Source organism: Epinephelus lanceolatus, chromosome 18 (assembly GCF_041903045.1).
Source record: "Epinephelus lanceolatus isolate andai-2023 chromosome 18, ASM4190304v1, whole genome shotgun sequence".
Classification (NCBI taxonomy): Eukaryota; Metazoa; Chordata; class Actinopteri; order Perciformes; family Serranidae; genus Epinephelus; species Epinephelus lanceolatus.
In genome coordinates, this window is record NC_135751.1 from 32,380,310 (window position 1) to 32,405,437 (window position 25,128).

General features: G+C 42.5%; 2 protein-coding genes across 5 annotated transcripts in view; one reads left to right on the top strand and one right to left on the bottom strand.

The window, feature by feature from the left end:
• Positions 1-20,725, top strand: part of epn2 (epsin 2) — a 28,322-nt gene extending 7,597 nt beyond the window's left edge. The window contains exons 2-10 of one of the 3 annotated variants that reach the window (XM_033644932.2): positions 182-975; positions 5,568-5,722; positions 10,731-10,843; positions 11,574-11,678; positions 12,108-12,246; positions 12,755-12,907; positions 13,329-13,421; positions 16,172-16,402; positions 17,030-20,725. In XM_033644932.2, the coding sequence (XP_033500823.2) occupies positions 545-975; positions 5,568-5,722; positions 10,731-10,843; positions 11,574-11,678; positions 12,108-12,246; positions 12,755-12,907; positions 13,329-13,421; positions 16,172-16,402; positions 17,030-17,340 (1,731 nt within the window). In that variant the 5' untranslated portion in view covers positions 182-544 and the 3' untranslated portion in view covers positions 17,341-20,725. The remainder of the gene's footprint in view (positions 1-181; positions 976-5,567; positions 5,723-10,730; positions 10,844-11,573; positions 11,679-12,107; positions 12,247-12,754; positions 12,908-13,328; positions 13,422-16,171; positions 16,403-17,029) is intronic. The other 2 variants (XM_033644933.2, XM_033644934.2) reach the window with 2 other exon arrangements.
• b9d1 (B9 protein domain 1) lies at positions 18,204-24,906 on the bottom strand. Of its 2 annotated transcripts, none has more exons than XM_033644935.2 (7): positions 24,721-24,906; positions 24,505-24,573; positions 23,981-24,092; positions 23,741-23,837; positions 23,526-23,588; positions 22,690-22,757; positions 18,204-21,298 (listed from the first exon to the last, which is right to left on the bottom strand). In XM_033644935.2, the coding sequence occupies exons 1-7, from the start codon at positions 24,781-24,783 to the stop codon at positions 21,150-21,152; spliced, it is 621 nt and encodes a 206-aa protein (XP_033500826.1). In that variant the 5' UTR covers positions 24,784-24,906; the 3' UTR covers positions 18,204-21,149. The 2 variants fall into 2 exon arrangements, with proteins under 2 accessions (XP_033500826.1, XP_033500827.1); XM_033644936.2 differs by lacking the exon at positions 18,204-21,298 and adding an exon at positions 21,310-22,598.
• Between the last annotated feature and the right edge of the window lie 222 nt (positions 24,907-25,128).

The window sequence follows — 25,128 nt, forward strand, 5'->3', positions numbered from 1 at the left end:
TAAGCTGCTGGCGTATTCAGACGTGTGAGAGTTACTCAGAAACTGATTATAACAAGGAAGTGTTGAGGTGTTTGCTCTTTTAGTATGCATCAGTTTTTCCCGTCTTTATTCTGTTACATATCCTAAATGTCTTTTTTCTTCTCTTCCTTCCACTAACCGATTATTTGTCTGTCTGTCCCAGGTGATGGCGTCGTCATGTGTGCAGCCAGCACTGTGTGTGTGGAGATGGTTTTAACAGACGCTGTTCTGGAGGACTCAGGAACACTGCACTGGCCTGGAGAAGCCTCATAAACAAACACGCACACGTACACAACACACACCTGCACACAAGAAGATTTACACATACACCACGCCACCGCCGTGCCTTGAGAAAGGACACAGGCGCACGGATACATAACACAAGCTTCACCGGAAGCACGCACACACATTTAAGCTCTTGGTGTGTGTTAGACTCTCTACCCATACATCATTGGTGTCCTATCTCCTCTCCTGTGTGAGAGCGTGCATTTTATTTCTTCCCATCTGTCCCACCCCCACCGCCACCATGCCGAGGTCCACCATCCGCCGGCAGATGAAGAACATGGTGAACAACTACTCTGACGCCGAGAAGAAAGTCAGAGAGGCCACTTCCAACGACCCCTGGGGCCCGTCATCTTCGCTCATGTCCGAGATCGCTGACCTCACTTACAACGTGGTTGCCTTCAGCGAGATCATGAGCATGATCTGGAAGCGGCTCAACGACCACGGCAAGAACTGGCGCCACGTCTACAAGGCGCTCACTTTGCTCGACTACCTGATCAAGACAGGCTCAGAGCGAGTGGCGCTGCAGTGCAAGGAGAACATCTTCGCCATCCAGACTCTGAAGGACTTCCAGTACATCGACAGAGACGGCAAAGACCAGGGCATCAACGTCAGGGAGAAGAGCAAGCAGCTTGTGGTCCTACTGAAAGATGAGGACCGCCTCAAAGGAGAGAGGTAAGAGCTTTGTAAATCAAATTTGGAACAGATACACAGTAGTTAAAAACCTTAGGGGTCCACTGATTCTGCAGGGTGTTGGGTGTGACAGTGACAGAACTTTGCATTTGCCCTTGTCCCTTAAAAGGGCTCCCTAAAAAACATTAATTTGAATCATAAGTTTTGGAGCACACTGTTCGTTGAAGCACTAGACTTTATTCACCCTTGTCTCTGCTCTCAGCTGTGGTGTCGAAAGCTAGCGAGGTCGACCAAACGGCTCTGACGCCACACCAGACCCTGGCACCGCTTCCTCTACTATACAATGACTGGTGCTTTTGGTGTGTCCAATTTTATTACAGCTGACACTGTGTTTCCACACCTGTTGTTGCTTAGCAAAGATTGATCCCCAGGGTGTCGTGCTACTCCATATCTCCATATCTCTACTGTTATGCCATTTACAGTGGATCTCTTTCACTGATACGAGGTGCACACTAGGGATGTCCCGATCCAGCTTTTTCACTTCCGATCCGATACCGATATTACAGCCTTGAGTTTTGGCCGATACCGATCCAATCCAAGCACGTATTATACATATTCACTTATTTTGTTGTCAGTCATGTTAGAAAAGGTTTGATCAAGCGATATTACTCAAGAACAACTACTTAATCAGGTTAGTTAGAATGATCCACAACAGTTGGTATGAGAAACTGACCTGTTTATTGTTAACAGGGTTAAATAAATAAACTTTAAACTTGAACATTAACATTAAATAAAAAATATAGCTGGTTTGCTTTGGCTGCTTTGGCCCCTTAATAAATAGAAAATGAATCAACACAAGCAATCTTTAAAATGTCTAACAATGAAATTAAAATAGCAGCAAGACTCCACACACTTGTGCTTTGCCCCCTAATAAATAAAAAATAGATTAACACCACAAGACACTGTTGGCATTTAACAAACAATGCAGCCTTTCCTTTTCAGTTATTTTAGTAGTGTTTTTGTAGTCCATCCATGGCTCCAATTTCACTAATTGTGCCCAAAACAATGCCATCAGTGCTCTTTACTTAACCCATTTAGACCTAATCTCGCCTGGAAAAAAGGCATTATAAAGCCTGTATAAAACCCCTAATCCTGAGCATATTCTGAAAAATGTAAAAGAACTGACCTCGCCTACTAAAACCTTATTTTTTCAGGCTCTGGAGCAGATAGAAACATGAAATAAAAAGCATTTGAGAACTTACAAGTGTAGCGTTTATTTGTACTTACTTGTTTTACAGTAATCTTCAACTTAGATTTTCAGAAACTCAATAAACAACAAAAATATCAATAACAGACAACCATAAGACAGAGAGGAGAGTGTGTGTGATTCAGATAACTATTTATTCATCATCAATTGTTATCATTGTATTTCTATTCATTTATTTATTTATTTATTGCTGCTATGTATTTATTTATTGCTGCTGTTTATTTATTTATCTATCGTCAGTCACGTTATCATTATATTCTATGTATTTATTGCTGCTATTTATTTATTTATCATCAATCATGTGTTATCATTGTATTTCTATTTATTTATTTATTGCTGCTAATTGAGAGCTCTGTAACAGCTCAAATACAATTCTTAAAAGTCAAAGGTCCTCATTTATTATAGTCAGTCAAGCCATTTCGACAAATCAACATAACCCCCCCCCCCCCACAAAAGGTGGTTGAATGACACACACCCCCGAAGGTGGTTGGGGGGGTGGGTGGGCGGTATGTTGATACCGAAAGGAAACAGGAAACTGGCTTCGCCTCTCGGCGCCCATGTTAACCGCTTGTGTCATCCACACCAGCTGCGCCGCGGCCGGCTCGCGCCCTGCAGCGATCGTTTTGGCGTCTTGTCTATTTTCTGCGCGAGCCGCGAGCGAATGTGTCAAGCCGGGCAGGAAGTCAGCTGGTTAGGGAGTTGAACCGCTTGTCGACCGGCGTGGAGAAATGCGCATCTGATGTGAACGGAGGTGCTCCGGCTCGCACGAGAATTTCAGTGCGCTGCGCTTCGCAGCACTTCCGCGGGCGGTGTGGCCCTGGCGTAACCCTAACCCCTCGCTTGACTCCATGATTGACAGCTGTCAAAAGACCGATCTGTTTTCCCGGGAGAAAATATAAACGGGGAGGGGTCAGGTGCAAGCATGCTACACGTGTAATTCAACCAATAACGAGGACTTTGCGTTACTTTGTTGTTGACCTATTCTGACCAATCACGAAGCTTTTTTTCTGTCACGTGACCTCACTGACAAATAGATAGACATATCATCAGTCACATGCCTCGAAAAAGACGATAACGTGGAAATACACACACGTGTATTCCGTCCTTAATCCCTTTCATTCATGGGTATCCCGTTCTTAAAGGGATATACACATAGATGTGTATTCCGGTCTAAATGGGTTAAACAGTAAGAGTGTAAACCAAATAAAAATATCACTCTCAAAAAACCAGAGCAGAAAACAAATAGTCAGTTAACTAAATTGACCGCTACTCTTCCTAACCTCTGTGTATCTGCCGTCTGCATGTTGGCCTGGTGGATTGATAGTAAGAGCTGGAGCGGATCACTGGAATGGACTGCTTGAATTGCGGAGCGCTCGGAGTTCATGGATCGGCATTTTTCCGTGCGGTCCGATCCGATGCCGATGCCCGTTTTTTGCTAATATCGGTCGGCCGATACCGATCCGAATATCGGATCGGGACATCCCTAGTGCAAACAAGGTTACTGCGCTTGAAAAATGGCGGCACAGATGATGTGTTTTCCAGATGAACAGTCCTAAGGAAAACCTACTATGGACATGAGTTGCCTGCTTCAGTGACTTTCTGTGACTGTACTGATTTGCTGTATGATTCAATTTAGGCCCTGTCTACACATGCACAGATCTTTTTGAGAACTTATATTTTCTTCTATGTTTTGGCCCCTTATCCACACACTTTTAGGTCACCAAAGTGGCATCTATTCTCCATTACTATATATCAGTGTGGACATGTAAAACAGACCGTTTGGGGAAACAATGATATCATCTCCCCAATTTGCGCATGCCCGGTGTTGCTTAGTGTAATGTGCTTGTGCTAGAGACAAGTTTTTTTACGTTTTGTTAACACTGCTTTATCTAATGACAACCTTACATCTGAAAAAGGATGAATGGAGGCCTCTACTGTGCCCAATGTTACATGGCCATCCTCAGCGTCTGCGGTTTGAAGTCCACCAGAAACAACGATTTTTGAACAGGCCCAATTTAAGTAGCAGATGGTTGTACAATTTTGAAAGTGGGATTGTTATCGATGAGGAGTGGAAGGAAAACTTGCCCATGTCCAGAGCATCACTTGTATTTTTGAGTAAGCTTCTCTGTCTTCATATCAAAGGGGATAAATGGTTATTGGATCTCCAGTAGGTGTTTTGAAAAGCGTAATGTTGACCTGTTAACACTGCACTACCTTTGCAACAAGGGGAGACTGTAGCCCCTTTTACACTGCCAGATTTTCCGCGAATGTTGGGCCGTTTTGCCGGCAAGCTTTTAGACACACAGAGCTGGATTGGCGAGTTGATCCGAGGTGCCCAGTATTCCGCCTCGGAGGGTAGTCATATTGGCGGAACCCTTTTAGTTTAAACAGACTGAGGCGGCCTTTCGCAACGGGAGGGGCTGTTGAAGACTTGTGGGAGGAGCTGTTCATGACGCTGCACGTGCGACCCACTGGTGGTGGATAAACAGGAAACAGATGATAGCAGGAATTAGCGTGCAGCTAGTAGCAAGAGAGAAACGCAAACCTGACAGACACTGTAAAGATGAGCAACTGGGGAGACAAGGAATTGCGCGCCCTCCTTGCCCTCGCAAACGAAGAGGCCATTAACCGTCAGATGACGGGGACGGTGAAGAACGGGCCGACTTACGAGAGAATTGCCGAAGGACTGACCAGCCGCAGCTTCCCTCCCACGTCACTGTTTACGTCACACACTGAGCTACACGTTTTGTTACTTGCTCAGGCCCCCCATTGCGCCGAAAAAGGCGCATTCTGTATAAATAAAAGTAGGTAGGCGGCACTTTGCCGCACTCCCCAGTTTTGCTTTTATACTGCCAATGCTGAAAGAAGACTGATTGGGCTTTCCTGCAAATTTGCACAATTCCTATCTAAAAAGGGCTTGTGTTAGACGCTAACTCCAGCATGAGTTTGCCGTCGTTTTTGTAAAACAAAAGTTGTATGGACTTATTTTTTTGGATGGGAAAATACCAGTTTTCAAAAAATGTCTGTATATGGTTTGCTTTTTTGTTTATCCATCTGTTTTCTGATTTGATTTTTTACAAAAAACAGGGCATTGCATCATTTCCAGCACTAGTTGGCCCAAGGGGGTTGCTTCATCATTTGTTGTTGGCAGCATGTTTAACTCTAATTAATGATAATGTTGTGGCATTTTAGAATGAGGGTGGTTTTGGAAATAGACTCAATCTCATAATTGGTGTGCTAGGTCTCCAAAGAGCAATTAACCTTTTATACCTCATGCTTATTTTGTCCTTTGAACATTATGCTAAGGATGATAAGAACCTTAACTTTAGTCAAGATGACTGATCATAGTATTTTTTTGTCTTACTAGGTCTCAGGCTTTGAAGACCAAAGAGCGTATGGCCCAGGTGTCCACTGGGAGCAGTCAGATGGGTTTTGGCCGAGGCTCGTCTCAACCCAACCTCTCCACTTCCTACAGCGAAGAGTACGGCAGATCAGAGGGCTCACCTGCATCCTACCATGGCTGTAAGTATTAGCCGCCACAGAGGCTGTAACACACCCAGGGCTCATTCCGTATGTTAAAACAACACATGTAATACAGAATATTCCCTTATACTGTATTGTGTCCCAGTTGGTGTAACTTTGGCCTACATCCTGAAACCTCCCCCTCCCCCTGCTCTGTCTCTGGCTTGCAGTCCCGCAGTAGGGTTGCATTCCTCAGCACACACACACACTCACACACACACACACACAGACAGAAGAGGAAGCAGAGTTCACCCCCCTAGCTTCTATCATCCACATGACAGAGGAATCTGCTCGTCTTTTCAGTGATTCGTTCACTCCTCCAGAGACACAGGGAGAGATATAGAAATGCACAGTGACAGAGTGCAACAGGAGAGACATGGATAGATGAAGATTGCACTGAGAGAGAGATATGATGGAAAGAAGGAAGTGAATGGAAACCAGACTTGGATAGCCTTGAATAAAAAGAGGGACTAGAGAGGGAATGTCTTTCTGTTGATGAAGAGTGCAGCGACATGTGTGGGGATATTTTCGACGGCTGCACATTACTATTGCCCTCTAACTTTATATTAATTAGTCTGGTATCTTCATCATGCAAAGCTAGGAGTCCTCATACTTAGTGACATATTCTGTGATAAGTCATCGATGCTCTTGAGTTTCTATTAGTACTCTTTTTTTCACGAGCTTATTCTAACAGAGAATAAAGTCAGAGTTTAAATGTATGGATAGAAAGATGGAGTGGGTGAGGCGTAGTCAGGCAGTCAGGAAATGGGGTAATGCAGAAAGGGACGGAGAGAAAGAATGGAGAAGTTGAAATGAAAGAGTGAACCTTGGCCTCTTTCCCTTTCATCCCCTGACCCCCAGTCCTTTGTGCACAGCAGGATTGAGGTGTGTATGCGCCTATGGATGTGTGTGTGTGTGTGTGTGTGTGTGTGTGTGTCTGTCTGTCTATTGACACACGTGGTTTCAGCCTGCATGGATCCTACATGTTGCATGAAGCTCACGTTCATCTTTTACTTTGTGGCCCACATTCCTTCCTGTATGTTATGTTTGAACGTGTGGCTCAGAGGCGGAAGCTCCAGCAGCTGAGTCATCAGTTGAGAAAACTGAAGGAGAGACCGGCCAATAGGAGTGAGGCCGGGCTGTCGCTGTGGGCGTTTCCAGGGGGGGATTTTTGGGATTCCAGGCGAACTTTCCGAGTATTGTTGTCCAGACAGGGTGTGAATGAACGGTGGGACAAGTGGGACTGTTGGTGTTAACCTAGCATGCCCCCCACCCCCTAGTCTCCTACGTATCTGGAAAGGTCTGAAATATGTTTGACCTAAGGCAATCGGATGTCATGAATTCCAAATTTGTGATTACAGGTTGTTATTTGTAATTTGTCTCTACCTTGTCAGTCTGCACACACACCTGTGTTTCTGTGTGTGTTAATGTTAACCTGTGCATGTTTGTGAAAGAACCTAACTGTCCCCTTAGGCTGTAGTGTCTCTGAGGTTAACGAGCCAATAGTAAAAGCTGGTTTTGCTTTAGTTTCCATGTTTCTGGTTCAATGATGCCTTTTCGTCTCACTGTAGATGTTCAAATAGTTTAGTGCCTCTGAAGATCAGCATGATTAAAGTAAGTTGACATAAGTGGTGTGATGCTATTTGAGCAATGCTAAGCAGTGTGTAGTGTTGGGTTATTCACATTTTAACTGATAAGGGTACCTGTAATTTGGTACTGCTACCCAACGGTACCTTTTTTGGTACTTGACTTTCTCTGTTGTAACAAAAATGTGATTTTTTTTTTTTTTTGAACAAGCTGCTGGGATGGCGTTGATGACGATCTAACAGTGATTCTAGGCTTTTGCTTAAACAATCTAGGAACTATCGTGGCAGTTCAGCGCTGCAGTGCTGGTTTTGTCTTGCTGGAAAGCCAACGGAGTGGCCGCAGAGCTCCATGGCCGATTTGCCAGCTTTGGGTTGCTTCCTGTCTGAAGGCGAACCCTGGTCACTCCACTGTTGCCGTCCTTGGAGCTCCGTGGCTAGCTTCCAGGCTTTGGGGCTCTCACAGCACGTCTGCCTCTTGTTTAAACTCGGCGTTTTCACCCAGATGTTCTCTCGGGTACCAAAATTAGGCACTGATTGGTAAATTGGTACTCTGTTGCACTGATGTAATTTGGTCAGTACCCTAAAAGTACAGAGTTTGGTACGCAATCCTAGTTGTGTGTCTTTATGTATGTGCATGTGGGGTCTAAACAGATCAGAGTCAAGGCCCCAGTGCTCCTAGCATTCTCTCTGTTGAACACTTAAGTGATAACGCAGGAGCATGCAACACTCAAGTCTCCCACAAAGGCTGGGAACAACATACATTTTCACAGTTTCACGCCACAAGTCTGGAAAACATATAAAGAAGCAATCTAGAAAGTGCATTCAAGGAACTGCCTCACTCACCAGGTTTCAAACAGCCACTTAATTCTTTATCTAGAGAGAGAGGAGACTGGGTGTCTGTGAATGTTGCGGTCATTAGTGGTTGACACCCTGGGATAAAATTCTCTGCGCTGTTATCACCACATAAATCTACTACAGATGACACCAGTGGTCATCAGCCCATTTCGCCTTCTCCAAAAATCTCCATTTAGAGCTTGAATTGCAGGCTGACCTTAGGGTCTAAGCTTGGTTTGAAGGAGTTTTGTAAGCTGAAGTGTTTGTTCAATTCCAGTTTTGTGTTTATTTGCTTAATTATTAAAAATAGCAGCACAGAAAATTATGATAAGATGAGACACGACTGGACTAAACAGCCTACACAAGCGGTAGTGGCATGTATTAGAAGGATTTTTTTTAAATGTATTTCGCTCCTAGCAGGCAGAGCTGTGCCTGTGAGGAATGCCAAGAAATTGTGACTATCCATATATGGTCCATTCCCACAGTGGTGGGCAAGAACCTGGTGTGTTTTAGTTGGCTTTGAGTTTTGTTTATTTGTGCTGCTGACTTGCTACTATCAAGTGTTGCAGTGTGTGTTATGTGTTGCCAGTTTTCATATCTCTTTAGGCTTAGGGGTTGAAAAACCTGTTATTTAAGACCTCCTTTGGTTTGCAGTTGGTTTTGGTGAGATTTAAAGAGAGCTCACGGCAAATATCCCTTTGATAAAGGAATATAATGCATCTATCAAACATGTTAATGGAAGATAATGGTGAGGTGTCACATTGTCTGAGCATCAGTGAAGAAATTTACCCTCTGCTGCTGTTTTTTTATGGTTAGACGTCGTCCCAATTTCCCATATTACCTATCATCCCTGGATATTTCACAGGTTCACATTATCTCTGTATAGGCTGAAGCACCCCTGTGTGTTCACTGTCTATTTAAGGCAGATATGTAGTTGATGTCGAAGCCATGGTTCAAGTCCAGCCACCAGCTAACTAAACACACCTTCACCCCTGGTACTTCTGGTCCCTTTCCCTGGAGACGCACAGTCTAACGGAGCATGGGAGACATGGGTTTGAGGATCAAGTTGGGCAGGAACAGAGCTAAGAAGTGAGCAAGGAGGGAGGAAAGGAGGCAGGGACAAGATCTTAGCCTGGGATTGCAAGACGAACAGTGAATTAACATGCATGGTGTCATTATTGGTCATTCTTATGAGGTGGCAGTGAGGCTGCGTCCTCTCTCTGCTTCTACTAAGGGTCAGTATGTCGTGATCGTACTGGCATATTCCTAAATTAGCAACCATTTCTTTAGGGAAGGCCAAGCTTTTAACTGTGAAAAGAACTGTCAGGGTATTCCTTTTTAAAAAGAAATTATTTGATCCTCATCATGGAAACATTTGATGTGGCAGATTTTCTGTGTAATGTTTATAGAAAACCGCTGATGTGACGTCTGCTTCCTGCAGACTTCAGTCAAAATGGGAGGTTTCAGATTTAATTGTGTCACATAGTGAAACTAACCTACAGTGTTTCCCTGAGTCATATCTGTGTCACTGTTGTTGTTTTGTCTCTGCACCAATGCCTTTGGGTTTTCTCTCTAACCGTTCGCTTTCTGAATAACTCTTTAAATGATGTAACACTACACACAAGATCATCACAGTGCGATGGGCATTGAGTGTGTGTTTGGGAGTGTCCACATCAGCAGTGACACATGTCATGACTGGTCTTTATTTGAATCAGAGACGGAGAGAAAAGGATTAGGCAGGCAGAAGGAGAGAGACAATGTTTATTATTTAAGTAGGAGAACAGGGGCAACCTTAAAGTCTGAGAGAAATCGTCTGGCCAAAAATTAAATTTGCACACCAGTGTTTTTTCCAATGCTGTTTATAATGGATAAAACAGTGTTGTATAAGGACGTATGCGCAGAAAATCTTAAATCAAGCCCAAGAAAACAGGTTTAGTGCACCAACACCCACAACATTCACATGCATGAAACTGCACAAGCTGATGTAGTGACATTATACAGGAGTAAGAGTCAAGAATTACATTAAGAGATGAGGTGATGTCACGGTTACTTGTCATCACCTCCCACGCCATGGTTCCCACTAAAACAACAAGGTTACTGTTTCCAAACTCACACAGTCAAACTTTAAATTAAAGCATACACTTCAGGCTACTGTAATGAACCTAATCTTTTGGCGCTGTAACTTCTCTTGGCGAGATAGCTGTGTGTGTGTTGCCACGTGCAGCGTCTATGTGTTTTTGTGCTGCCACATGGCCTGGTCTAATCCAATAAGCTGAATGGACCTGTCATCCTTTACAGGCTCACTGATGGCCTCTAATCACACACACACACACACACACACACACACACACACACACACACACACACAGAACAGATGTATTTCAAATATGACTTGCTTCACGAGACAACACTGTTTATATGTATTTGTATGATTGTAATTATCACACCAGATCTTGGTTTTGGACAATTAACACAGAGAATTTCCACAGCCAGTGTCACTGCTTTTCATTGTAATTGTAATATACACAGTGTGTGATGGAGTCCCATGTGGCAGTGATGTTAACATATGTTCTGAATGTGTGTGTTAGCCACGTCTCCCAACGCCGGTTCAGAACTGGAGCAGGCCAGACCTCAGACCAGTGGAGAGGAGGAGCTACAGCTGCAGCTGGCTCTGGCCATGAGCAGAGAGGCTGCAGAGCAGGTACATACACACATATACATTAAACATATGATGACATGGCAGAGCGTGAATCCATGCGTGTCATTATCTTTATTTATTGTGGGTCTGTGTTTGAAATTTGCAGGTAGTTTACACTCGTGATAACCAGCTTATTTTAACATGTCAGTAAATGACTTTACAGTAAAGGCAGTTTTGAATTTAATTATCTTCATTGGATCATCACCCTGAAAGTACACATACTCAAAAACCTTTCTGAAACCCTGTTAAGCATTCACATTGTTAATGAATATTTTTCTTAAAGCTGCTAGGGTTATCTAAGCTCCTGAACTTCAGAAATTAGGTTTCTTATGTACATAAACATTTCTGATGTCAGCTAAATATCAAAAGATAATTGTTAGGGTTAGGGCTTGTCGATTAGAGCAGACAAGATGTACGAAATACTCAAGGTATATGGATTTTTGCACATGTATTTGCGTGATACTGTGTTCCATTATCCTCATCAGCTGTAGTTGTATGGATAGCAAAATGGAAACTGTTTCTCTTTACCCATCTAAGTTTCCATTAAACAAACTGATCTGCAACACCAGTTTATAGACTTTATATGGATAAATAGGAATTGAAATTGAAATATATAAAGACTATTCAGCAAATGTCATGCTGCCCACAAAAGCGAGACCAACCTGTTAAGAAAAAAAATCATAGAAAACTGCACGTTCTGCTTCTGCTAACTGTCCTCTGGGTGTGTGCTTAGGAGGAGCGCATACGCAGAGGGGACGACCTGAGACTACAGATGGCCTTGGAGGAGAGTAAGAAAGGAGGCTCAGATTCAGCAAAACTGCCCAAGAAGAAGAGAGAGGTAAAATTTGCACCGTCATGGAGACTGGAGTGACTCAGTTACTCCATTGTCATGACCATGCCCATGAAAAAGCCTCGTCTCTCTCCATCCTCATTTTCTGCCTCACACTGCCTACTGCATCATGAGCAGTAATGAGCCCACTAACGGGCAGCAGACTACCTAGTTTACTCATCATTATTCTGCTCGAATAGCTGGCTGGCTGAAGTTTGAAGGCACACAGAGCTAAAGTGAAGAAGACGTATGGCTGCATGTTTTATTTTAGGATTATAATGACATGAACGCTGTCAGTATGTTTGAATAGTATTGGTGCCGCAGAGGATAATGGCTGGCCAACAGATGGTACTTCCTAACGGTTTCCTCTTTTGTCTGCATTCTTTGTTCTGTCTTCCTGTCTCCTGTCACTTGGTCACATCCTCTGGCTCTTTCTAGCCACAGTCGTCTTTGATGGACCTGATGGATGTCCCAGAGCCAGGTGCCAGCGCTGACCCCTGGAGCGCAGGGGCCAGGGCTGGTGCCGGAGCCGGGGCAGGGGCAGCCGCTGCATCAGAAGACCCCTGGCAGTCTTATGGTATACACCTCACCCACACTCTTCACTTGACATCAGATATTTACACACTGACCATTGCTGTTAAGGATTTGTGTATAGAGGTAGTCTTTTTGTGCGTGTGTGTCGTGTCTGCTTTCCACCTGCAGCTTGCAGGACTGTGACTCTTTGTTAAATAGGAATGCTGCTCCACTGGCTCAGCAGCATTACTGCACAGAGAGGAGGTGGGGAGGATGTTAGAGGAAGATATTGTGAAGGAAAGGAGTGTTAAGGGACAGGGAGGCAGGGAGAGGAGGCTGTGGGGGAGTTAACATATGTAAACGTTGAAGGGGAAACAAAGAGGGACAGATGAGCTGTAGTTTAAGAATGGGTCAGATCAAATACACGCCTGCTGTCAGCACCTGCATGAAACCACCTTGCTCTTATCTTACCTTATTTCACCTTTCTCTCACTCACTTCTTCCTCTTATCCAATTTGACCTCATGTTTTACATCCAACCCATCATCCTCCCTAACTCTGAACCTCTCCCCAGGGTCTGCACCTAAGCCAGCAGCCCCAGTGGACCCATGGGGTGCTACTCCTTCTGTCCCACCCATGAAAAGCAGTGATCCCTGGGCATCAAACTCTACCCCTGCTGCTGACCCATGGGGCTCTGCAGCTGCCCGCCCTAAGACTTCCAACACAGGTGACCTTCAAGAGAGAGTAGCTTTTTCAGGACATCCATAAAACTCACAATTCACCACCACAACCTTACCTCCACCAACAAATTTGTTTTCGTCAGCTAGTTTGTCTGGGAATTATGTGTTTTAGTCTTAAAGATTTTGGAGAACAGTTCGCACTCATTGAGTTCTCTTTGGCTGACTAGTGTCTCAAAGACTTAATAGCTGAGTCAAAAGGGGCACATAAAGCACACATTACCAAATGCTTACACACATCTGCATGCTTTCACTTGCCTATTGTGTTCAGTTTTCTCAGTTTACCAGATTATCCACACTCATTCATACCTGTGTTGTCTGTCTCCATCTGTCTGTGTATGTTTGTGTGTATTTGCTGTTTGTTTTATGTGATTATGTCTGTATGTGTGTACATGTGTTGTCCCCTTTCAGGTAACTTTGACCTGTTCAATGCATCCAACGGTACGTCTAAAGAGGACTTCTCAGAATTTGACAGCCTGCGCTCTTCCTCCTCTGTCCCCACTGGTACTCACCCTTGTCTTCGTCTCTCTAATGACACAAACTTTGTTGTTTTTTTTTCCTGGGTGTCTGAAAATGATGCCTGTCTGCAGATACAATGTCTCTGCGGGGCACAGACACACTCATGTCTTGTCTTTGTATGTAAATATCACCAGACCTGAGCAAAGACAGTGTTAGAATTTGCACTCAAATGCAGCAGTAATCATATCAAAAGGTGGGAAAAAGCTGTTTGCTCTGGTCTGGTCCCATGTCACTGTGGTGTAATGTGGTGCAGCTTTTATGTGTTTATCATTAAATTTATCACAAGACCTGGGCCATCCAGTTTATGGAGTTTCTTATAGATTTTTTGTGATCTGCCTGGTGCATCTGAACCATCAACAAATGCTCCAAAAATCTGAATTAAACCCGCTTACAACTCCATTCAGGTTGGTGTGTAAGAAGGTTCCAGTGAACAGGTTGGCACAGGTCTTGAATGTATTTCCCATGTGGTTTGGCAGTCTGTGTGTGTGGGATGGTGACATTGGTGTCTAACGTTTGCTCGAGCTCGACACAAGCACTTCTGATACAGTCAAGGACAAGTCAAGAAATAACAGAAACACAGTCATACAAAGTTACTGTTCTCAGAAGGGACAAGTCACCACACTGTGGAGAGGACAGGGACTTAGGTGATGTTCAGGAAGCAGACCTCTGCAGTATGAGTTGGTAGTTAGTAATAATAAAGGTAAATAAAGTACTTTTACAATAAAGGTAAATAAAGTACTATTATAATGTAATAATACATTTTAATAGAGTACTTTTATAATTAAGGTAAATAAAGTACTGTTACACTGTAATAATAAATGTAAATAAAGTACTGTATACTGTAATAGCAAAGGTAAATAAAGCACTATTATACTTTAAAAATAAAGGTAAATAAAGTAAAGTTACTGTTCTCAGAAGGGACAAGTCCCCACACCGTGGAGAGGACAGGGACTTAAGTGGTGTTTAGGAAGCAGACCTCTGCAGTATGAGTTAGTATTAGTTGGTAAAGTATTGTTATATTGCAATAATAAAAGTAAATAAAGTACTTTTACAATAAAGGTAAATAAAGTACCGTTACACTGTAATAATAAAGTTTAATGAAGTACTTTTATTATAAAGGTAAAGAAAGTACTGTTATACTGTAATGATAGAGTTCAATAAAGTACTTTTATAATTAAGGTAAATAAAGTACTGTTACACTGTAATAACAAAGGTAAATGAAGTACTGTTATACTTTAAAAATAAAGGTAAATAAAGTACTGTTACATCGTAATAATTACGGTATATAAAAGTACTGCTTAAATGAAATTTAAAAATGAACTGTTACAAAAAAATTAAATGAAACACTCTCATAATAAAGTTAAATAAGGCACTCTTATATTTTAGTTTAAAAAGTGCTCTAATAATAATAAAGTTGAATATATTATTGGTATAATAGTTAAAGTATGGTCATAATAAAGTTAAATAAAATACTGTTGAAATAAAGTTTGGTAAAAGTACTGCTATAATAAAGTTAAACTACTGTGATAAAAAAGTTGTACTATTGAAATAATAAATAAATAAAGTTAAATGAACTGTTGCTATAATGAAATGAATCAAAGCAGAACCACTGGTGCTTTTATTCTGAAGCACCCGTTGATGTTTTGTTTTAAACGTGTTGATGTTTTGTTTTAAACGTGAAGCTTCTGTCATCAGTTAGCTGTTAGCAGTTAACAGAACGTTAAACCGTCACAGCAGCACCGCAAAACTTGACCCACTGTGGGTGGGGGAAAAAACAGCTCTTCAGTTCATACATAAATATTTACAAGTCGCACTGGTGCTCCATGGTCGCAAAATGCTACCTAATGGCAGCGGTCTGGAACCCTGCATACAAAACACACACCTCGCCTCACACACTACTGCCCATGCCCGTGTTCTGCATGAGCGGGGGAGTGTGTGTGACGTATCCTGTTTGTATCAGTGGCTTAAAGAAAGAAATGATGTGAGAATTTATATTCAATGATTGTGATGTAGTCATTTTATACATCCCACGTGGAACAAGCCATGATACATGGAGCTTAATAGAATAATCGCCCACCCCTGGTATGAGTTGTAGAAATGTTACTGTTTGAATCAGCTCTGGCTGAAACCGACAGGATTTATGGGGCGTTAATACACATCATGAGCCTTTTATTGTGGCTGTGCTGCGTCTCAGTTTCTGTTCTGACAAGACAAGTTTCCATCTTTGATGTTTCCTCTTGTGTATGTTGCTGCTGGCATGCTAGGTCTGTGCATATTCATGTGTGAGTGCAATAACGAATGTCTCCACTGCTGTCTGACTGCAAAAAACAAAACAAACAACACAAACAGCCAGGCTGTCTGCCTCTGATGTCCTCTCATAAAAGCATCTTCTAATCATTTTATTGCATCAACTCAATTTGATTTCACCGTAAATGTGAGTGTGGGTGCTCACGTACAAGTGGGCATGGTGTGTGGGTGTAGTGGGGGGCTGAATATCTGTTAGACCTTTTTATAATGCAGAATTTGAGTGGACTTTTGTTTTTAGTATCACAAATATGAGCAAACCATTCACGTACTCAGGCCATGTCAAACTCAGGTTTACAGAGTTGTTCCTCACAGTTCAAGGCCAGATAATAAATATTCTGTATTCATGACCTCTCAGTGTTTTATTTTTTTGTTTCCTCAAAGAGAAGTCCAGTTTCATCAGTGAAATCCAACTGCTCTTCGTTCCGCAGGTGACGGGGGCGTAGCATCCTCTATCCCCTCCCAAGGCAGTCTTGCAAGCAGCGGCAGCCTAGACCTCTTCGACCCCCTGCCCACCTCCACATCTGTCACCACAAATCCAACTAGAAAGACCCCGGAGTCCTTCCTGGGTCCTAATGCTGCCCTGGTCAATCTGGACTCTCTGGTGACCAAACCAGCCCAGCCTGCACCAGTCATCAACCCGTTCTTAGCTTCAACAGGTGGTGAGTGACGATGAGGAAATATGAGGAAGTTGATTTCAAAACTTTCATTGTTCTTACACTTAATCGCTTTCTACTCAGGTATGTTTGTTTAGTAGAATAGTTTTTATATAAACGTACAGACTATTTTACGGGCTATTTTGAAGCAGGTAAACACACAGGTTTATTCAAACTGATTAGATAACAAGAGTGTGGCAGCCAGAAGTGTAGTCGCTAAGCCAAGAGACATGGATGTACACGTGCAGGCCTGAACGCACAGGAAGACACACCCATCTACACAGTTTAAGGCTGAGTCACTGACACTGCACTGTCGGTGTGAGAGGTAAACTCTGAGGCAAGAAAGGTGAATCATACAATTCATAAAATGACTGTGTTCCCACGGTCATGAAATTCCTGGAAAAGTTATGATATTAGATTTCAGATTTATTTACAGGCCAGGAAATGGTTAAGAAATAATAGAATGTTTTTGGAAAAAAATATGGGTAAAATATTATGGAAAAGTTTTGAAAATTCAATTTTAAAAATATGTGGGAACCCCGAATGAGAGTATAGTAGTGTAGTGTAGTTCTCTTTGTTCCCGTTTCTGGCGCTCTGTGAGCACAGTGACATCTGCGTCCTTCCTTTGTTCAGGTGCCGCTGCTCCAGCTCCAGCAAACCCCTTCCAAGTGAGCCAGCCAGCCCCTCCGACCCTCAACCAGATGCGGGTCAGCCCCATGCCCCCCGGCTTCGGCATGGCTGAGCCCATGGCCCTCTCCTCCCTGCCCGCTCAGCCCATCACCATGGTCCCCCTGGCAGGCATGACCCCCATGGCCCGCACGATGCCCGGAATGGGAGTCGGCACTATCGGAGGCGTGGGGATGTCCATGCCCCAGCCCCTGATGAGCATGCCACCCCAGGCCGGGACGCAGCCCACCGGAACCACCAACCCCTTCCTTTTGTGAGGGGGCGACTGGGGGACGACTTGCCCCTGAGTACCCTCTCCTCTCCCTCTGTCTCCCTCGTTCACTTTGGCTCCTTTAGAAGCTTCAAAATGAACAAGGAGATCCCATGTATCCCTTTATAACCAACTCGGCCAGGTCGTAGTCCCAGCCTGGCCTCCACCCCCCCCACCTTAACACACTCCTGTACTCCTTCTTCCTCCGTGTCTTTGTCTCAGTGCTACAAGCTGCCTAGTCCTGTGTGTTCCATACTGATCTGACGATGATGTTGATGACCACAACACGTTTGCATCTGTCTACAGACTTACAGAGTAGCAGTGGTGTTTACAGTTTTTCCACAGAGGCAGGACAGGCTCTCCCCTCTGTCCTCCTCTCCTTCACTCGCCTCCTCTCCCTTACTTCCTCCCTTAGGACTGCTCTTTTCTTCTTCTGTGGTGGAGTGACAGGAGAGTCTGACCATACTAACGCCAGGATCTTATCTCTTCACTAGAGCTAATCTTTTATAAGCCCTGTCAGCCGGCGTGCGAGTGAGTGTGTGTGCGCGTGTGTGAGTGAGTGAGCGCACATCTCAGTACTTTTACACTGTGTATATTCCAGTGGGTTTTACTTACACACACTGGAGTACGGATGAGAGATGGTCAGATGTGTTTTTACTCTTGCGTGTGTTACTAAGCAGGGATTTTGCACAATTTTTTGTCTTTTTATTTTTTCTTTCTGCGACTGTTGGGCTCACCGTTACACCTTAGCTAAGGGAGGGAGGCTCGCCGCTCAAAACGGCTCCGACAACACACACACACACACTGCCTCGGCTCTCGGTACCACTCAGTCAACAACTCTCGTCTGGTCACTTCCCGTCAACTTGGACCTTTTTTTTTTTTTTTTTTTTTTTTTTAATTCCCGACCCTCCACGTGAACTTTGACCTCCAGGGGTCGCGGGATTAACAATGAACACTTATCAAAGGGGGTGAACCCCTTGTTTTAGGGGTTGGAACGTAATTTTCGTCTGTATGTGTGTGCTCACGCAGGTGTACTGTTAATGCTCGTATACTAACAGCCACATGTTGATGTATTTGTCATTAAGGCCCCCCCCCCCCCCGTGCGTGTTTTGAGAAAAGACATGAACTGTGATGGCATCAGTATTTTGCTATCTGAACATATGGATGCAGTGAGGCATCATGGGACAGTTTTGTTTATTTTTTAGTTTGTTTTTAGGGTCAAAGGGAAGAGGGTGTGTGTGTGTGTGTGTGTGTGTGTGCGTGCGTGCAGTTTGCATGAGCGATACGTTTAGCTTCCAAGTGAACAATAATACACAGTAAAGTGGAAACTGGCTCAGAAATGGCTTAAGTTTCTGAAATACAAGTCAGAGCAGGGGTATAACGTAGACTGCAGCCTTAAGTGTGTGTGTGTGTGTGTGTGTGTGTGTGTGTGTGTGTGTGTGTGTGTGTGTGTGTGTGTGTGTGTGTGCGCGTGCATGCATGCATGTGCTGTTTGCAACTATATATCAAGAAGTGTTACTATGGTGACAGGGCTGCAAAGAAAGCTCTGGGTTTAAAGAGCACGTCAGCCACTCAGCATCGTGAAGAGAGTTTACCTCTGGGTGGATTTACTGCGGCTAATCTATCCCACAAGAACATTAGCAGGTGGACACACACACACACACACACACACACAGGGTTGTTCCAGGATCGGTCTATTGATAGCACAGCGAATCCCGCAGCAAACAACAGTGAGACATGTCATGTAAACAAACAGTTGTTAATTTTGTTGGTTACATTTTTTTTTTTTCCGTTTTTATTTACTTGTTAGATGTAAATCCATAGCCAAGCCTTTCAGAGTTTTGGAGCTGTGTACTAGCTAAGCCATGTATCATCTTCACTCTCTTTTTGTCTATTTTCTGTCATTGTAGTTTGGTTTTTTTTCACCCTATGGGTAGGCTATGTAATTCTCTTCTCTTAGAAGCACAACTGTTACCAAAGTCATAGCGACTGTGATTTCTGAGGATGTCGTACTTTGAGTAGTTTGAACAGTAGGGTCACACTTCACTGACAGTTTTTTGTTTTGTTTTATGGATCCGTTGTTATCATTTTTTTATATTTCAGAGCTATTTTACTGTCTGTTCAGGAGTTTGTTTAAGAAAGTGTTACTGTTGGCTGAATATCGGCACATTTACTGACAGCAAGCTGAGCGGCTCCGTCTCTTCTATCGGTTGAGAAAAGTGGGTTAATGAAACGCAGCTGATGAACTGCGCCCGGTGTTTAGACCCGTCTTCTTCTTTAGGTCACTGTACTCCCGTCTCCAGTTCTGTTGATATCACTGCCAATGTTATTACTGTGGAAAAGGTGTTTGTTTTTTTTTTTTTCTTTTAGTGTGCGTTGGCGCCCTCTCCTGGTCTGCTGTGGTATCATAGCAACACCACAGACCCCTTGGTATCTCCACTAAACGCAGACCTTTCATTTTTCTCAGGCAAAAGGAGGGGCAGCTCCAACTGTGTGTATGATTTTGATGATGCTGAGGGTGGGGATGATGACTTTTATGCTTGGGGTCTTGGATGAATGGATGTGACACTTCCTTGCAGACCAGCAAACATTTTTAATCTCCACTAAATATATGCAAAAATTGGAGTATGGAAAAGTAAAAAAAAAAAAAAAGATTTAACGCTTGATGTGTTTTGCAAAGTTAGATTTGCTAATAAAGTTTTGTTTATAAAAATGCTACTATGATATTCTAGCTAAGACGTGTCACTTTCTTGCCGGCCTTCATTTCACTGCGGCCTGACCTTTAACTTGACTCCAGCGATTGTTGAAAAGGTTGTTATGGATGCATTGAAAAACAGAAAAAAAGGAACTTTACTGTCTTGAACAAATTCAGCACTCCTGAACAGTCAGATGTCACTGCAGTTGAACACTTTTTCTTGATCCTTGGCAGCAGTTTCACAGTCGTGGCTATGGTGCAGTGAAAATGTGGCCTGTGTGTAGCGAGCTCCTCTGCGTGTTACTATGTATTCACTATGCTTTTATCAAGAGGACTAACTGACCTTATGGACTGTCTGTCTTTATATGCATAAACAGCCTCCTTTAATCTTTTCCATGTCTGTCTATTTACCCTTCTCATAGTACTGGGAGCAGGCTGCTTTTTTTTTTTTTTTTTTTATTGGATACGTGCTCAACCTGTTGGCATTATAACTGTATAATATAATTTATCATTTGTACTATTGTAACATACTGTTCCTCTGTATACCTTATTATTCTGTGTAATGGGTTTTTGTAGGAAAAGTCACCGTGGTATTTTAACGGCATCTAAACGAACGCAGCAGGCCGCACCCTGTTGGATGAGGACAACTGTAGCTGCATTGGTTCAAAATAAAATGTGTATCACTTCAGCTCTGTAACTCAAGTGTGTGTCCTTGTTTTTCTTTTAACCAACCAATGTTCAAACAGGATATTTTCTCATGAGACTTTGGGTAGAGTGTATTTCAATTTGCATCCGAACAACCACAGTGATGTATGTTTTTGTCTACATATGCTCAGAACATTAAAAGGCGAACAATTCAGAGGTAAAGTCTGTTTATTTACAAAAGTAAAAAATATAGTAAAACTGAAAAATTCAAGACAATATAAGATTTTTACTAAAAAAAACACGAGATACACGAGTGTTTGTGTTCTGACAGATCAGAGTGACCCCCTGCATTCATGCCACTTAAAGTGATAGTGGCATAACAGTTTTGGGAATTTCACACTAACTGGAAGTAAACAAGTCCTTTTATATGTAACATTAGTATTGTGCTTTCATTTTGGCTTATTTTGTTACATGTTTTATGGTTGTTCCTCCGTCGACCAGCCAGATGTGGAAGACGGTGTGTTTGCCGGGCCTGATGGTCCTGTGTCGTAGCCTAGTTTCTTCATGTCTTTAGTCATAATGTGAAAGGAAACAGTGACGAAGCCTTGGGAACGAACCCGCGTCACTGCAACACAAATAAAACATGACATGTTAATGTATAAAGTAAGAATTTAAAGAGATGTCAAAAATTACATTGAAAATGTTCAAATCAGAACTAAATGGGGATTGAATTATTCAGGAGTTTATTTTAGTGAATTGTTCAAACAATTTCTACCTCTAGTGACAATATACATGATCAGTGTCTAAAACTTGGATTATACTCATCTACATCTCTTTAGTAGAGAGAGAGCAGGGTGTCTTTGCTTTGAGACCACCATTCTTCATTCTGTTAAACTGGTTGAGATCTGCTTAAAATCAACCTACCTAATGATGAATGTCTGGTTCAATGAGTTGTCTGTTTTTTTGTTTTTCCCTTGTTTTGCTACATCAAATGTTTCTGTGAGAAGGTGAAAGCAACTACGCAACTAACATGTCACTGTTAACAATATTTTAAAAAATAAATAAAAAATGACAGCTGCTGCACAGCAGTGGGTCGGGTCCAGGCATTTTTAGGCAATTCTGAGCAACAAGCAGAAGAATTGGAAGACATTTAGGAATTTAGCAACACAAGCTGCCTTTTGCATCAGCTGAGGCTTGAATTCTCAACCTCTGGGACTAAGAATCAATTTCTATCTCACTAAGCTAATTAGTCAGTGACAATTCATGTGTAGCTTCACAAATTGACTAAGCCAGACGTGCAGGTGTAGCAGCTGTCCATGCATGGAAAAGCAGATTTCAAACCACTGTAAAAAATTCAGTTATCGAAACAAAAATCTGAAAATACACATCTTGCATCTAGACATGACTCTAGAATTTTGTCATTCTTTTTCATGAACATTGAAGATTTATTTAGCAAGAATTTGCATGTATATGTTTACAGTACTGTTTACAGTCAAACATTTTGATGCACTGTAGGCTCAATTTTTGATAAATCAAAAATCTGAGAAAAATAGTTTTTGTAGGACAGTCTGAAGATGCTCTGTAGCAAGTTTGGTGTCAATTGAGCAAAAATTGTGGGAGGAGATAGGTTTAAGAAGTTTTACAGTTTTTGAAAAAAAAAACAAAACAAAGTGATGAACTTCATAATTTTTAATAGGTTTAAATGCACTGTTTCTTCAGTATTGGGGCTACAGTTTGATGAAAGTTGTGAAGCTGTAGCACATACGGTTGATTTGTTATGAGTTTTCAAAGTTTTGAACTTTAGACGCTTGCTGTAGCGCCACCATCAGGACTATTGGCTTGAGTTTACAGCTGAGGATATCTGGCATGAGACTGGACCTTTGTGCAAAGTTTGGTGAGTTTTCACCCATGGGAAGTATGATTTCCTTGGAAGAAGAAAGAAGAAGAATACCTAGGATTACAATACCCTAAAATAAAATATAGCAATACCAGCACAGATACATGTACAAAACAAACCTTCTCTGCCTTCACCCTGGGCCACTACTTTAGGGTCTGTGTACTCTGGCCGCCGTCCCAACAGCCAGCTAAACAAGAGAGGGAAAAACATGTTAAAAACAACTACCAATATACCATATATATACTGTATACACACAATGATTAGACCAATATATTATTAACATTATTTTTCTGATGAGTTTTTCAAAGCAATTTTCGGACTTTCTTTTTCATAAAGATAAATCTTGCCCTGGTGTTAAAAACGGATTAAACCAATCATGGAATATTATGGGCTTGCTACTCTAAATCGCACCCATGTGAGGTAATCTCTGGCAAACAGGAAGTGATGCATTAATATAGTGTTAGCTTGATACTGCAGTTTCTAACATCAGTGCCTTGATCAATTGAAATATGTAGATGTAATGTAAAGTACAACTCAGAAGAAGGCATGAGCAAGAAATCCCCACCTACGTACATCAGCTTGTAACTTTCCCAAATCAAGTGGAAGAACAAAACATGCTCCCAATGTTGCTATCTACACTGCAGATCCGAAAGATCCAGTTGAGCACCTCTGCATCTCTAATAGCCCCCTGTGTTTGTGGGAGTTGAAAGGAACTGTGAAAACCTTTGTGAGTGTCTTTCCGTACACTGATAACAGCAGCTGGCAAACAGTGCATACTGATGTGCAGCGTTCTCACCACAGAGTCCCCAGTAAGACTCACATGCACACACAGAGGAGCAGTAAACATTTGCTATCGCTCAGATATCGGCTGCTTCCCCCAGCAGGCACAACTCATCAGCCGCAGCACCACAGCTGCTGAGACAGAGAACTGAACACGCACAACTGTTCATCGCACCTCGTGAATTTCTGAAGTCTCCACGTGGGCTCGGGAACAAACATGGGGATGGTTCGTGTATGTCTGAGGAATACAAATAAATCACAGATGCTACTCAAACAGACAGTAACATTTAAAAACACATCAGTCAAAATCAAACCCAATGTCACTACAGTATGTTTAAACTTAAAGACATTTCTAAAAACGAAGAGGAAGTATATGGAGGTAATACTTACTGTCCAGGTGTGAAGGGGATGTGTGTTGCTCCATAGCCCCTGACCACATCATTGCCAAACACATCTGGACCGTACACACTCACCACAAGCTGAGGCCCTGGGAAATTAGAATAAAGTCTTCAGTTTGTGCTAGTTATATATTCAGGCTTTCAGTGTAGTTTCTTTATTATATCAATAAATCGATGAAGACAACAGCTACCAAACCACTTTGTGTGATATGTTTGTGTGTGTATCACTCACATCCAGAGGGATTTGTGCTCTTAAACGTTGTCTCCAGTGGGAAGTTCCATATTAATTTGTGTGAGGACTGACTGCCTTTACATGTTATCTGAGTGATGCCTTCCTCCAAACCCTAGAGAGAAACCATCAACAGACACAAAGACTTGCTAGTAAGATCATAACCAGACATGACTTTAACTGTTCTATACTTTATTTTGTAGATGGTATGCATGTGAAAAAAAGTTATAAATCATCTGGACATTATGACATAAGCCTTAATGTTTTTCAATCCTTTGGAAATGATCAATAGTTTCTTTAATTCAATGCCAATGTGCAATTCTGCAGTAAAAAGCACTCCTTTTATTCGAGACTATTCTGCTTGTTGCTTTGCAGAGGAGCTGAAACATGCAAACATGCAATGCTTGAGTTACTAACCAGTAGTAGACGATTAACGTTGTGTCTAATGTAAATAAGAACATTAAAATACTATTATAACACTGATCATAATGGTTCCTAATATGAAGTAGCCATTTAAGGTCACTCACCGCGGTGGGAGCCCAGTCGTGGCCGTAGACAAAACAATACTTGCAATACAAGTTGTCATACTCTGGAAACTGAAATACACCATAACAGCACAATTATACTTTGGAATAATGACACACAAACTCAGAATTGAGACAAACTGACGCCACGGTTAACCGTTGCTAATGCTGGTTGAAATTAGCTGCTAGGCTAAGCTAACCCCCCGAAGCACCACTCACGTTTGCTCCCTCAATTTGTCCGTTCACCGTGAGAAGAAACACCGACGGGTTGACTGCCGCCATCAGGTTTTCAGTTCGTAACCTGAAAAATTAAAGGCGTATTTGCTTTATGAGTAATTCAATCCAGTTTAGAGGAATTTTGCTGCTACTCAATGATCCATTCCCTATCCGTTGCTACGGCGACGCTTCCTCCTACCTACGGTAACGGACGTGGTTCAAACTGAACGAAAGCGCTGAAGCGGTTCAGAAACAATCCACAAGATGGCGGCAGCGTAGCAAACAGCTTATGCGAGAAGTTTTTCTTGTAGGTTTTCCTCAAGAAAACCCCTTTCTGGCAGGAATTTATCAATTTCCACCATAAACCACGGGTTTTTATATTAACCTTGACCAAGATATTATTTTCTAGTA

Bases quoted from the DNA above. Each gene is read 5' to 3' on its own strand.
- b9d1 (XM_033644935.2), bottom strand. From the start codon at position 24,783: ATGGCGGCAGTCAACCCGTCGGTGTTTCTTCTCACGGTGAACGGACAA. The intron at 24,093-24,504 runs GTGAGTGACCTT...GTTTCTCTCTAG, and splicing joins ACGACTGGGCTCCCACCGCG to GGTTTGGAGGAAGGCATCAC. The intron at 23,838-23,980 runs GTGAGTGATACA...CTAATTTCCCAG, and splicing joins GAGCACAAATCCCTCTGGAT to GGCCTCAGCTTGTGGTGAGT.